General features: G+C 40.7%; 1 protein-coding gene across 1 annotated transcript; it reads left to right on the top strand.

Moving 5' to 3' along the window:
* The first annotated feature begins 10,818 nt into the window (after window positions 1–10,818).
* Window positions 10,819–13,901, top strand: LOC124276914 (tubulin alpha-1 chain-like). The gene is made up of 3 exons (XM_046712580.1): window positions 10,819–10,851; window positions 11,627–11,849; window positions 12,582–13,901. Exons 1-3 carry the CDS (start codon window positions 10,819–10,821, stop codon window positions 13,709–13,711), a joined length of 1,386 nt encoding a protein of 461 aa, XP_046568536.1. The 3' UTR covers window positions 13,712–13,901.
* Window positions 13,902–14,072: the final 171 nt, after the last annotated feature.

The raw sequence follows: 14,072 nt of genomic DNA, 5'->3' as shown, positions 1-14,072 counted from the left end.
CTGACACCTTGCCTGCTCAACATGTGTATCTGACACCTTGCCTGCTCAACACGTGTGTATCTGACACCTTGCCTGCTAAACATGTGTATCTGACACCTATGCTCAACATGTGTCCTTGCCTTGCCTCAACAACGTGTGTATCTGACACCTTGCCTGCTTAACATGTGTATCTGCCTGCTTAACGTAGTATCTGACCCTTGCCTCCTCAACATGTGTATCTGACACCTTGCCTCCTCAACATGTGTATCTGACACCTTGCCTGCTCAACATGTGTATCTGACACCTTGCCTGCTCACATTGCCTCCCTCAACATGTATGTCTCTCACCTTGCCTCCTCAACAACCTGCTCACCTTGCCTGCTCAACATGTGTATCTGACACCTTGCCTGCTCAACATGTGTATCTGACACCTTGCCTCCTCAACATGTGTATCTCACCTTGCCTGCTTAACATGTGTATCTGACACCTTGCCTCCTCAACATGTGTATCTGACACCTTGCCTGCTCAACCTGACACCTTGCCTGCTCAACATGTGTATCTGACACCTTGCCTGCTCAACATGTGTATCTGACACCTTGCCTGCTCAACATGTGTATCTGACACCTTGCCTGCTCAACATGTGTATCTGACACCTTGCCTGCCTCAACATGTGTATCTGACACCTTGCCTGCTCAACATGTGTATCTGACACCTTGCCTGCTCAACATGTGTATCTGACACCTTGCCTATCAACATGTGTGTATCTGACACCTTGCCTGCTCAACATGTGTATCTCACACACATGTGTATCTTGCCTGCCTCAACATGTGTATCCTGACACCTTGCCTCCTCAACATGTGTATCTGACACCTTGCCTGCTCAACATGTGTATCTGACACCTGCCTGCTTAACATGTGTATCTGACCTTGCCTGCTCAACATGTATCTGACACCTTGCCTGCTCAACATGTGTATCTGACACCTTGCCTGCTTAACATGTGTATCTGACACCTTGCCTCAACATGTGTATCTGACACCTTGCCTGCTCAACATGTGTATCTGACACCTTGCCTGCTCAACATGTGTATCTGACACCTTGCCTGCTCAACATGTGTATCTGACACCTTGCCTGCTCAACATGTGTATCCTGACACCTTGCCTGCTCAACATGTATCTCACATTGCCTGACACCTTATCTGACACCTGCCTGCTCAACATGTGTATCTGACACCTTGCCTGCTCAACATGTGTATCTGACACCTTGCCTGCTCAACATGTGTATCTGACACCTTGCCTGCTCAACATGTGTATCTGACACCTTGCCTGCTCAACATGTGTATCTGACACCTTGCCTGCTCAACATGTGTATCTGACACCTTGCCTCCTCAACAGTTGTACCTCACACCTTGCCTGCTCAACATGTGTATCTCACATCTTGCCTTCTCAACATGTGCATCTGACACCTTGCCTCTTTAACATGTGTATCTGACACCTTGCCTCCTCAACAGGTGTACCTCACATCTTGTCTGATCAACATGTATATCTCACACCTTGCCTGCTCAACATGTATGTCTCACACTTTGCCTCCTCAACATGTGTATCTTACACCTTGTCTGCTCAATGTGGAAAAATCCCACACCTTGCCTGCTCAGCATGTATATCTCACACCGAATGGAAGTGTTTATCTAATATTTTTTCCTTGCCTGATGTGTACATTTAATAGCTAAATCGCTCAACGTGTATACCTCACATCAATGTCTCTGAATGTACACATCCCTAGTGTTAGAGCCTACCTAATGAAGTTTGGTTATTTTGATTTGCTGTTTACAGTGAAAATGCACCTGGACGGTTTTGGGACGACTACAGACAAACAGATGTGCTCAAGAGCAGTCCGAGTTCAACCAGGAACATTCCAGATCTACCCAGCTCCATCCATAAATGCCACTGAATCTAGTAGGTAGAGCACACACACAAACGAACAATACAGTTACGAATAAAAACACGGCCACAGATCTACACAGCAAAAACCCCCAAAACCAACAAAACGACAGGTGGCGTAACCTATTTCTCTCATGGAGTTACTTGCACACAAATTCGCATCAAAATTCAAATTCAAAAGTCCATCGGAATGGAAATTTTGTGTTTTTCTGGAATATTGCCATTTCAGATGGCGCACTTGGATTCAGTTACTGATGAGTGAGTGAGTGAGTTTAGTTTTACGCCGCTTTTAGCAATATTCCAGCAATATCACTGGGGGTGGGAGTGGGGTGGGGAATCAAACCCGGGTCTTTAGCGTGACGAGCGAACGCTTTACCCACTAGGCATCACATTTACATGAATTCTACTGCTAACACACACGAGTGCTACATCACGTTTGTTTACCAAGTCAAAGATATTTATTGTACTTAAGGCCTCCGGCCCATATACAAGGTAATACAAGTATATATACAGCACATGTTACAGACATTTCACAAAGAAATTACAGTTCAGATAAGATATTGCTTCTAAGGAAAACAGCATGCTTTACATAAAGCGCAAGATTACGTATTACATGTTCATTTTTGGAAGATAGAATGGAAGCAAAGGCAGATGAAGGATGTTTTAAGAGGTAATTATTTGGGATATATTTTTTTCTTAAATCAGCATAATGTGGGCATACAAAAGCGAAGTGAATTTCATCTTCTATAGCCGAGTTACATAATGGACATATCCTTAAACGTCTCTCTATTGAAAATCGTCTGCCCTTATTTACTGATAAGTCTAACAAGCCCAATCGAAAATTGACAAGTGTGCGTCTGATATTTCTAGATGTCAATACAGATAGATATAGTTCTGGTTGAATTAAGCTCTTATGTGATCTGTACAACTGGTATCTTGAACTATTGTCTAGACAGGAATGCCATTCTTGATAATACATGCTAAGAGATTGTTCTCAAAATTGCTTAAGAAATAGATTAATATTGGCTATACATCACTGTTGGGAACTTATGCTATATGGGCTCGCCAGGAGCAGCACATGCTCAGATGCATATTAGAATTCCACTGTAACAGCATGTAAAGTGCCTGTCGATTTAATGGACTGGGCCTAAAGGAGTAAACATGTGGGAAACATAAGAACACAAGGAATACCAAGTGTGAATGGTAATGCGTAAGTAAATATTTAACTGCTTAGGATGTCTCATGACCAAGGAACCAGAGTCACGTTCTGCAAAGTGGTCGTAGCGCATTGAAGGTGGAGCCAAGGGATTCGACCCCTCCCCCCTTTTGAAAATGACTGAAGACCACATTGAAGTTAATGTTTTGCATTGGTGGAACCCCTGAAACCCCCGCCCCCCCAACAATTCCTGGATCCGCCTATGTAATGACATCAAATTAAGTGACAATGTACACATATGCGTTTGTATCTATCAATCTCCGATTCTTTTCTCAAGTGTCTGTTATGTCTATTATGTATTTATTTCATCAGTTATTGTCGTTTTGTTTGTTTGTTTGCTAGTTGTTTAACGTCGGACTGAAACATATTACAGCTACATGGCGGCGGTCTGAAAATAATCGAGATTCGACAAGACAATACAGTGATCAATATCATGAGCATCAATCTACGCTGTTGATCACTGGATTGTCTGGTCCAGACTCGATTATTTACAGAGCGCCACCATGTAGCTGGAATAATGCTGAGAGCGACGTATACACAAGACAAACTGGTACAGATTATAAATCCCCATTTCACTTTTACTATCTCCAACTGATGTAACGCTTTCATTGCAGACATATATGTGCAAGCGACCATCAAGCGAGGATCGCCAAAGCCTTCCCTGTATGAGATCAACATCCTCCTGAAGGAGGCCAACATGTCCTTTACTGTCAGGCTGAACACGTCCAATACCACCTCCCTGGTATGGCGGACGCCACACACCCCATCAGGATTTGTGGCAATCCACAAGCAGGCGAAGTGCAGGCGAAAACATGGCGTGGCCAGATACTTCATCATGGTGCATCTGACACAGCCAGCGGGGTCAGGTAGGCATTTGAGAGAAAAATGATGCTGGTGAAAACATTATTTGACCGTAGTTCTATTTAAAAGAAAAACTTATTCATTTGAGGCTCTTTGGTCAAGCTGGAGGTCTTGCTTTACAGAAATGTGTTGTTCTTCCCAATTCTTGGGTTCCTCCTTACAGAGCAAATTACCATATACCTTGAAGCAATTACAAATCATAATCACCCAGAACGAGTGTACGGTTGTTTCCGTAGAGGCGACATAAATGAACCGGGACTTAGGCTCGGCTTAGACCTGTTTTGTCACATTTGAGTGAGTGAGTGAGTGAGTGAGTTAATATTTATCGTCACATCGGCAATATTTCAGCCATATCGTGACGAGAACAGTTAATTATCAGAAAAGATCAATAATATTAGAAGCAATAAAACTGTTTACGAAGAACAGTAAAACTACTAGTGTATCACAGATAGAGATATAAAACTAGCGTGTAACTTAAAACTTATACTATAATGCAAGAAAATTCAATACGGGCTATAGATCACCAGCAACTGAAGGTAGATCACTACACTAGAGACCATGGGGACTTATAGTACTTTGGGTACCTGCATGGACCCTAGACGGATTTATATCATCCCCTCAGCCGCTGTTACTTAAATTTAGCAATAACTTAAAAACATAAAAATACTGCGTTTTAAAAATTCGGTAAGTTTCAGTTACCTTGAATGTTTAGGGACTTACGTATCCCCACAATGGATAATAATTTTACAATACTTCAACCCTTGTCACATTTGAGAAAATGGCACCAGGATGGATAACAGATTCTTGGTCGCTGTTAGTTAGATTTGATTACTTACAGACCGCCACCATATTGCTGGTATATTGCTGAGTGCGGCGTTAAACACGGACCAACGAACCTTGCGTACGAGTTTAAAACAGATGGAAAGAAGTCCAGTTATACTGCTCCGTGTCTGTGTATTCATGTCGCTTCAAACGGTTTGTTTTGCAGGAATAAGAAAGAAGAGGGACATCAAAGGAAAGATAAGGAGAAAGCTTAAGAAGAAACAGCTTACAAAACAGCTGTGCAGGGGATCAACTAGGGTGGAAAAGCTCAACTCAAGGAGCAAGAGACTGAAGGGAGCCGGAAATCTCTTCCAGACTGCCCCTGTCATCAACTTGTAAACAGAGGAGAGGACATACAGCTTACATCTTGCATCATGAAAAGACCGACTATTATGGTTTTCATATTTAAAAAACAATGCAGCAGAGGGAGGTCGAGTGGTCCTGGCAAAGTCAGGTTGATGTTTTTGCAAAGAAAGTTTTATTGAGGTCAAAGAAATGTTTTATTGAGGTCAAAGAAAATAATATTTGATTGAGGTCAAAGAAATGTTTTATTGAGGTCAAATTAATATTTTAGGAGGTCAAAGAAATGTTTTATTGAGGTCAAAGAAATATTTTATTGGGGTCAAAGAAATGTTTTATTGAGGTCAAAGAAATATTTTATTGGGGTCAAAGAAATGTTTTATTGAGGTCCAGGCCCAGGTATTATCAATGAACTGTTTCGAAGTACACTTTAGTGTCTTTCTAATCTGAAATCAGACCAGGTATTCATAAACAGCACCTCCCTGCATTTAGATCTTAAATCCAGTTCGCATCAAATGAACATTAAAATCGGCAAACCAGCGTAGACGATTTAAAATTTAAGAAAATATAAGATAAGAACATCGGATGTCAGTATCTCGATAACGACCTGTTCTAAATACTATTAATTTGGTCAGAAAATTATATTGTTGCGGGTGGTTTAAAGAGAGTGCCATTTCTTAACACGGTCTAGCCGAAATCGGTATAGAGTCAAAGAATTGGGTTTGTTGTGTGTGGTTCTATTTCGTTTTAGAAACCTTACACCAGGAACCTAATAAACATCTCGCACAAGTCACAAATGACGTGATCTACTAGGAATGTGTAGCCAAATCATCATCGGATCATCCATCTACTAATAGTTGGGAATGCTGGTTTTACAGTTATAGCTGAAATAATATCTGGACCACCACACACAATTCAATAGCTCTCTCTCCCACCCCACCCCTACCCTCCGCCCCACCACTTCGTATATTGGGTTTGGTCGATCCGTACAAGGCGAATGAGAAGTATAAATGGCATGTGGACCACTTTCAAAAGAGATGACACAAATGGCTTATTATCTTTTTTCCGACATAATCTAGCTCCACATCGTTATATAGACTTTATGTTCTGCCTTTTACAATAATCACACTCTTTACTCAGTTCTGTACTCGAATTCTACGCGATATTGTTATTACATTTTTATAACCTTTCATATGTTAAGAGCTCCTTTTTTTCGTTTACTAAGACATGTTATAACAACGTCAACATACCTGAAGGGTGAGCAAAAGTTGCGACACCACCTTTATCACCTCACTGTGTGGAAACTAAAGGGGGCGGAAAACACTCATAGGCGCAGACAAAACCAAATAACAACAAAAAATCCACGTGACTCTATGTCATTTGATTGGCTAATAAAGTGATGTTTTTTGCTTATCCACGACTGTAAATATAAATTAAGCCACGCCTGCTAACGGACTAGTGTTTCCTGACTGGCTAACAACAGATTGGGCAGGTTTTTGTATTAATGTAGTTTTTTGTTGACATTTTCTATATTTCTAATAAAATACACAAGCTGTGACGTTGTGTTGGCTTATTTTTATATAAGAATTGATTTCAATTATATCTTGAACTTGTGGAGGCGGGAACATGAAAGCCAATGTGCTAACTTTGCACGCCGGGCTTTGACGTATTAAGCCCCATAACTGCAAACAATTGCCAGTTCCCAAATATACCCATGACTTGTGGATCCTAGTGATGGTTGAAGGGTCATTGACGTCCACGGTAGTACTAAAGTCAACACTGGGTGGTCACGGCATGGTACCCAATTAAAGTAGGGGCGGTGGGGTGGCCTAGTGGTTAAAGCGTTGGCCCGTCACGCCGAAGAACCTGTTCGATTCCCTCCCTACATGGGTACAATGTGGGAAGTCCCTTTCTGGTGTCCTCCGCCGTGACATTGCTGGAATATTGCTAAAAGCGGCGTAAACCTAGACCCGACCACTCCGCAATTGGCGACTGTGTCGATGTAACTATTATTCTCAAACTCCATGTGGACCGTGATTAATTTTCCTGATTGTCTGGCATACTGGATGTCTGCAGAGGAACCGGAAGGTGTGTAATTCTATGCACTCAGCGGCTAAAGTATATTTCTGTATTTTGATTTCGGTTGTTTGTGGTTCTGTATTCAGAAACGTTCTATGGGAACACCCTGTATGACAACTTCCTTCAGCTTGGATGGGGTAGAGGGGCGCGCTTAGTTACAGAACCTAAAATCAGAGGGCCACCCCAAAGGAGTGACAATACACTAATGGGTAGAAATATGGGAATTTATACAAAGTTTGTGTTTGACTGACTGACTGACTGACTGACTGAGTTTTGGTTTTACGCCGCTTTTAGCAATATTCCAATAACATCACGGCGGGGGACACCAGAAATGGGCTTCACACATTGTACCCATGTGGGGATTCGAACCCGGGTCTTCGGCGTGACGAGCCAACGCTTTTACCACTAGGCTACCCTACCGCCCCTTGTGTTTGACATCTGTTTTGAATGCAATGTAGTATCACTACATATATGCCTCTATTTGGGCACTACATGTATCAACACGTGAAAACTACATATATGAACATGTGAACACCAGATATATCACAGTGTGAACACTACATATAACACCAAGTGAACACCACATATATCACAATGTGAACACTACATACACCACAATGTGAACACTACATGCACCACAATGTGAACACTACATACACCACAATGTGAACACTACATACACCACAATGTGAACACCACATACATCACAATGTGAACACCACATATATCACAATGTGAACACCACATACATCACAATGTGAACACCACATACACCACAATGTGAACACCACATACAATGTGAACACACAATGTGAACACACATACATACATACAATGTGAACACTACATACACCACAATGTGAACACTACATACACCACAATGTGAACACTACATACACCACAATGTGAACACTACACATACACACTACAATGTGAACTACGTGAACACATGTGAACACTACACCACTATGTGAACACTACATACACACATAACATACACAAATGTGAACACCACATACATCACAATGTGAACACCACATATATCACAATGTGAACACTACATACACAAATGTGAACACTACATACACCACAATGTGAACACCACATACATCACAATGTGAACACACACCACAATGTGAACACTACATACACCACAATGTGAACACTAGATACGCCACAATGTGAACACCACATACATCAAAAAGTGAACACCACATATATCACAATGTGAACACTACATACACCACAATGTGAACACTACATACACCACAATGTGAACACTACATTCATCACAATGTGAACACCACATATATCGCAATGTGAACACTACATACACCACAATGTGAACACTACATACGCCACAATGTGAACACTACATGCATCACAATGTGAACACTACATACACCACAATGTGAACACTACATACACCACAATGTGAACACTACATACACTACAATGTGAACACTACATATATCGCAATGTGAACACTACATGCATCACAATGTGAACACCACATATATCACAATATGAACACTTCATATATCACTATTTGAACACTTCATATATCACAATGTGAACACTTCATATATCACTATTTGAACACTACATATATCGCAATGTGAACACTACATACAATGTGATCACATATGTGAACACTACATATATCACAATGTGAACACCACATATATCACAATGTTAACACCACATATATCACAATGTGAAACACCACATATACCACATATCACAATGTGAACACCACATATATCACAACATGTTAACAATGTGAACACTACATACATCACAATGTTAACACCACATATATCACAATGTTAACACCACATATATCACAATGTGAACACTACATATATCACAATGTGAACACTACATATATCACAATTGTGAACACTACATATATCACAATGTGAACACTTCATATATCACAATGTGAACACTACATACACCACAATGTGAACACTACATATATCACAATGTGAACACTACATACATCACAATGTGAACACTACATATATCGCAATGTGAACACCACATATATCACAATGTTAACACCACATATATCACAATGTTAACACCACATATATCACAATGTGAACACCACATATATCACAATGTGAACACCACATATATCACAATGTTAACACCACATATATCACAATGTTAACACCACATATATCACAATGTTAACACCACATATATCACAATGTTAACACCACATATATCACAATGTTAACACCACATATATCACAATGTTAACACCACATATATCGCAATGTGAACACCACATATATCACAATGTTAACACTTCATATATCACAATGTGAACACCACATATATCACAATGTTAACACTTCATATAACACCACATATATCACAATGTGAACACCACATATATCACAATGTTAACACCACATATATCACAATGTTAACACAACATATATCACAATGTGAACACCACATATATCACAATGTGAACACCACATATATCACCAAGTTCCACACGTTTGAAGGATGCATTTGGCCCAGTCGTTCATCAAGTTGAAGACGACCGTATCCCAGTCTGAGCACAAACATTGTGTTAAAGCAATAGTATGGACCTAAGGCGTTATAGTTGGTAATGAAATATGACACCTATCCTAAAATATGACGCCGTTCCCAGGCACATGGAGGAACAGCATGGCCTATGTACCACTACACTATATTGTACGCATTCATGTAACTTTGCAGGCGCCACTTTTGGATTGTTGGGAACAAAATGCTTCAGTCCTTTTCGTGTCAGAAAAAAACCTCACGATACGAGAAAGAAATGTTTGAATAGCCTTGTCCACTCTAGGTCTTTGAAGGTCCTGCATCAAACGCTACTAGGGAGCACTACACAAGACCCATAGTTTTGTTAGCTTGATAGGCTGTGATACTTGAGGGGTCGTAGGTTCTTCTAACATAACACATTGTCAGTGTTTCATGTTTTCACATCAACATATTGTAATTTAATTATAACACAGGCTGCTTGCGTATTTTGAGGAAAGGTGGATATCACAAAGAATTGACATTGCTGTTGCTATTGGGATATGGATTACTGTATTTATTCATGACTTTTTTATATCGGATGTGGTCACCGGCTCATTAAAGATGAATTAAACTCACTATGATAGTTCATGTTTGGTTCTGGAGCATGTACAAACATGTTTTATTTGACAAGAGACATTTCATTTCTTTGACGTTATGTACTAATGAATGATAAGATCTATAGATGAACAACCTCTTTACTTCGTCTGTTGATGGTACGGAACTTAAATCTAGCAGACCTATGAATAACATGAGGGTTTGATGATATGCAAGGCAGGATAATTTTAAGTAAAGATGGATCATTATAATGATTACTTGGTAATACGGAAACGTTTCTCGTAAGCTTTTGCAGAGAGGAGACATTGTAAACATAATCGATCTTATTCACAAAGAACGTGTACAAATATACAGCCAGTACCTGACAGTCGGACAATGCACGCAACCAGTATTTCCAGGGACACTATCTCAAAAGATGTTACTGCTGACTAAGATAGGCGGGTGGCTTTGAGTGTACCCACAATACCTGCCTTAAAGACCATTTACTATGACACAAATGCGACATGCGGAGACATGCGAGGTATTATTGTATTCTATAAAGTTTCAATTGGACATATTCAAGAGTTGTAACAATGTCTCGCTTCAATGAAGACCGTAGTTCATGTCATTGCATGTGTTTAAGCAAAAACGTAAAGGGTCCCTCGAACCGTCTGGTATAACTAATGTATAATACGCTTTTTACTTCAACGTGCAATGTGTCCTGAACATGAATCCGTCAGCAGAACACATTCGGTACTGTTGCTTGTGAAATCCTTACATGCTTTGTCTCGTTATCGTCGTTCGGATTAAACAGTCAGCTTTATCCAATGCACCATGGTAAGACATATTTTATTGATGCAACTTTATGCATGAATATATTTGTTGGTTCGTTCAAATGGGAATATTTAGTGTTGTACCAAATGTATGACTAAAGTTATCTGACAGGTTTCTCGGAGAGCATGTTTACTTTTCTCTCCGGAGTTGGAGTCTTAACGATAAGTACAGAAAGCTGTATCAAGTAAACTTAGCAATCACGACGGGCGTATATACGGATTATAGACATGGGACGGAACACATATGTAGTCTTAACGCTCAACACTTAATCGCTCAAGCTTATTAGCGTACAACCTGGAAATGAATGTCTCTGTGCATCAAACACTAACTGAGACAGACGTTTAGTATTTACTTTATTAAGTAAAATCCACAAAATATGTTGTTTATTCCTATTGTATAAAGTCACAATTATTTATATAAGATGGAGGAAAATATGACGTACTTTGGAACAACAATATGAAATAAGTGAATGGTCTTTCCAGAGGGAATGCATTTCTATCCATGTTGGTCAAGCCGGAGTCCAGATGGGCAATGCCTGCTGGGAGTTGTACTGTTTGGAGCATGGCATCAAGGCTAATGGTGAGATGCCTTCTGACACGACCGCTGGTGAAGAGGATGATTCTTACAATACCTTCTTCATGGAATCAGACGAAGGGAAACTCGTTCCAAGGGCTGTCCTTGCTGATCTTGAACCAACTGTCGTTGGTGAGAGAAAATGTTTAAATTAAAATTATGCTGATTATTAAACTAAAAGAAAACATACAATATTGTTGAGGAAAATGTCGATATCAGTTATTAATCAGAAATACCGGGTTACCCAGCACTATATTTGCCCTATTTAACCGCTCTGAAATTTGGTATCTCAGAGGATATTGTTAAGGATTTGAACTCTTTTGGCATTGCAAATTTTACTCTTGTTCGAACGTTTGATGTCGTAAAAGTTGTTCAGTTATCATATCACTTTATCCATTGTGTTCTTGTACATACGTTTTGAAGAGTTGTGTGCCTGATCCATTTCTGAAACAAAAACTTTCACTTACTTTCATTAACATGTCTTTATGCGTACCTCAACTCCACAGCTAATGTTTATACCAACATACAATATACACTGTGCACCTGTGAGTGCGGTAGAGAACAGACTTGGCTTTCTTAGCGCCTCAGTCTGAGTTAGGTCACAACACAAAATAGCGATGAAAAAACTTAATTTACGACATATTTTGCTGGTCAAATAGTACTGTCCATTGACCGACCGGCATTCTAGAAGATGGTGAGTCAATAATAAAACATGGAACATTATGGGTAACAACTGAACGAGAAGTTTTTACTTCTAAAATCGTTTGCTTTATTACTGAAGGTAGTAGTTCGCGAAATAGCATATAAGAATGGTAATTCAATAGCTTTTTAACAAATTGAATTGTGATAAATTGTTCTTGACAGATGAGGTCCGGACAGGCACCTATGGTGAACTGTTTCATCCAGAGAACCTGATATCCGGCAAAGAAGATGCCGCTAACAACTATGCGCGTGGATATAACACGACAGGAAAAGAAATAATCGACCCTGTCCTGGACCGCATCCGGAATCTCGCGGAACACTGCAATGGTCTTCAGGGCTTCCTCATCTTCCACAGCTTCGGTGGTGGCACTGGTTCTGGCTTCACGGCTCTGCTGATGGAGCGGCTTAGTAACACTTATAGTAAGAAGTCCAAGCTGCAGTTCTCTGTGTACCCGGCTCCAAATATATCCAGTGCAATGGTGGAACCTTACAACTCCATCCTCACCACTCATACCACCCTGGAGCATTCGGACTGCGCCTTCATGGTCGACAACGAGGCCATCTATGACATCTGTCGTCGAAACCTCGACATCGATCGTCCCTCCTACACCAACTTGAACCGTCTGATAGGTCAGGTAATCAGCTCTATCACAGCTTCATTACGCTTTGAAGGTGCCCTGAACGTGGATCTGACAGAGTTCCAGACCAACTTGGTGCCCTACCCACGTATCCACTTCCCTCTGGCTACATACGCCCCTGTGGTGTCTGCAGAGAAGGTTCACCACGAACAGCTAACAATTGGGGAAATCACCAACGCCGCATTTGAGCCTGCCAACCAGATGGTGAAGTGTGATCCCACTAAGGGCTTGTATATGAGTTGCTGTGTCCTGTACCGTGGTGATGTCGTCCCAAAGGACGTCAATGATGCAATCTCTTTCATAAAGACCAGGAGAACTATTCAGTTTGTGGACTGGTGTCCCACTGGTTTCAAGGTCGGTATTAACTATCGACCACCAACTGCTGTTCCCGGTGGCGATCTGGCTAAGGTTGAGAAAGCTGCGTGCATGTTGAGCAATACCACTGCCATCTCCGAGGCCTGGTCTCGTCTTGATCACAAGTTTGACCTCATGTTTGCTAAGCGTGCTTTCATCCACTGGTATGTGGGAGAAGGTCTCGAGGAGTCTGAATTGTCTGATGCCCGCACTGATTTAGCTGCCCTGGAGAAGGACTACGAAGAAATCGCAAATGATTCCCAACAGCAACCACAGGAAGAAGAGGATGATGAGTACTAGAATGCCTTTCACGTACAGTTTCCATAACGACATGTATCATGCCTTACAAGCTATTTAGTTAAAGAACGCATTTAAGATGTAAAGCTAGACGAGCTTATATTAATCTATTCACTTAAATGTATAGAAGGTACAAACTATACATCTGCAAACAAAAAAGCACCAGTGTAGACATTTAGAAAATCTACTCCTGTTGTTCGTTTACAAACAGTTACACCTGACTGCACTTTAACCTGCTTCATCTGTTTCTTTGCAAATGTTCTGACATAGAACTTGATCCTCTGTCGGGGCACACAGTGTTTTTAAACTGACGTTAGGTGGGTACCAGTGGTATCTTAGACATTGATCAAAATGATGTAGATTT

The sequence above is a fragment of the Haliotis rubra genome, unplaced genomic scaffold (assembly GCF_003918875.1).
Source record: "Haliotis rubra isolate DU_JTF1 unplaced genomic scaffold, ASM391887v1 Scf215, whole genome shotgun sequence".
NCBI classification, from domain to species: Eukaryota; Metazoa; Mollusca; class Gastropoda; order Lepetellida; family Haliotidae; genus Haliotis; species Haliotis rubra.
This window is presented reverse-complemented; position numbering and strand designations above follow the sequence as displayed.

What these genes read in the sequence shown, in the direction of transcription:
- LOC124276914 (XM_046712580.1), top strand. Translation starts at nt 10,819, where the DNA reads ATGACACAAATGCGACATGCGGAGACATGCGAG. An exon ending in GACATGCGGAGACATGCGAG is followed by an intron (nt 10,852 to 11,626) that starts GTATTATTGTAT and finishes TGGTCTTTCCAG; the next exon opens with AGGGAATGCATTTCTATCCA. An exon ending in TCTTGAACCAACTGTCGTTG is followed by an intron (nt 11,850 to 12,581) that starts GTGAGAGAAAAT and finishes TGTTCTTGACAG; the next exon opens with ATGAGGTCCGGACAGGCACC.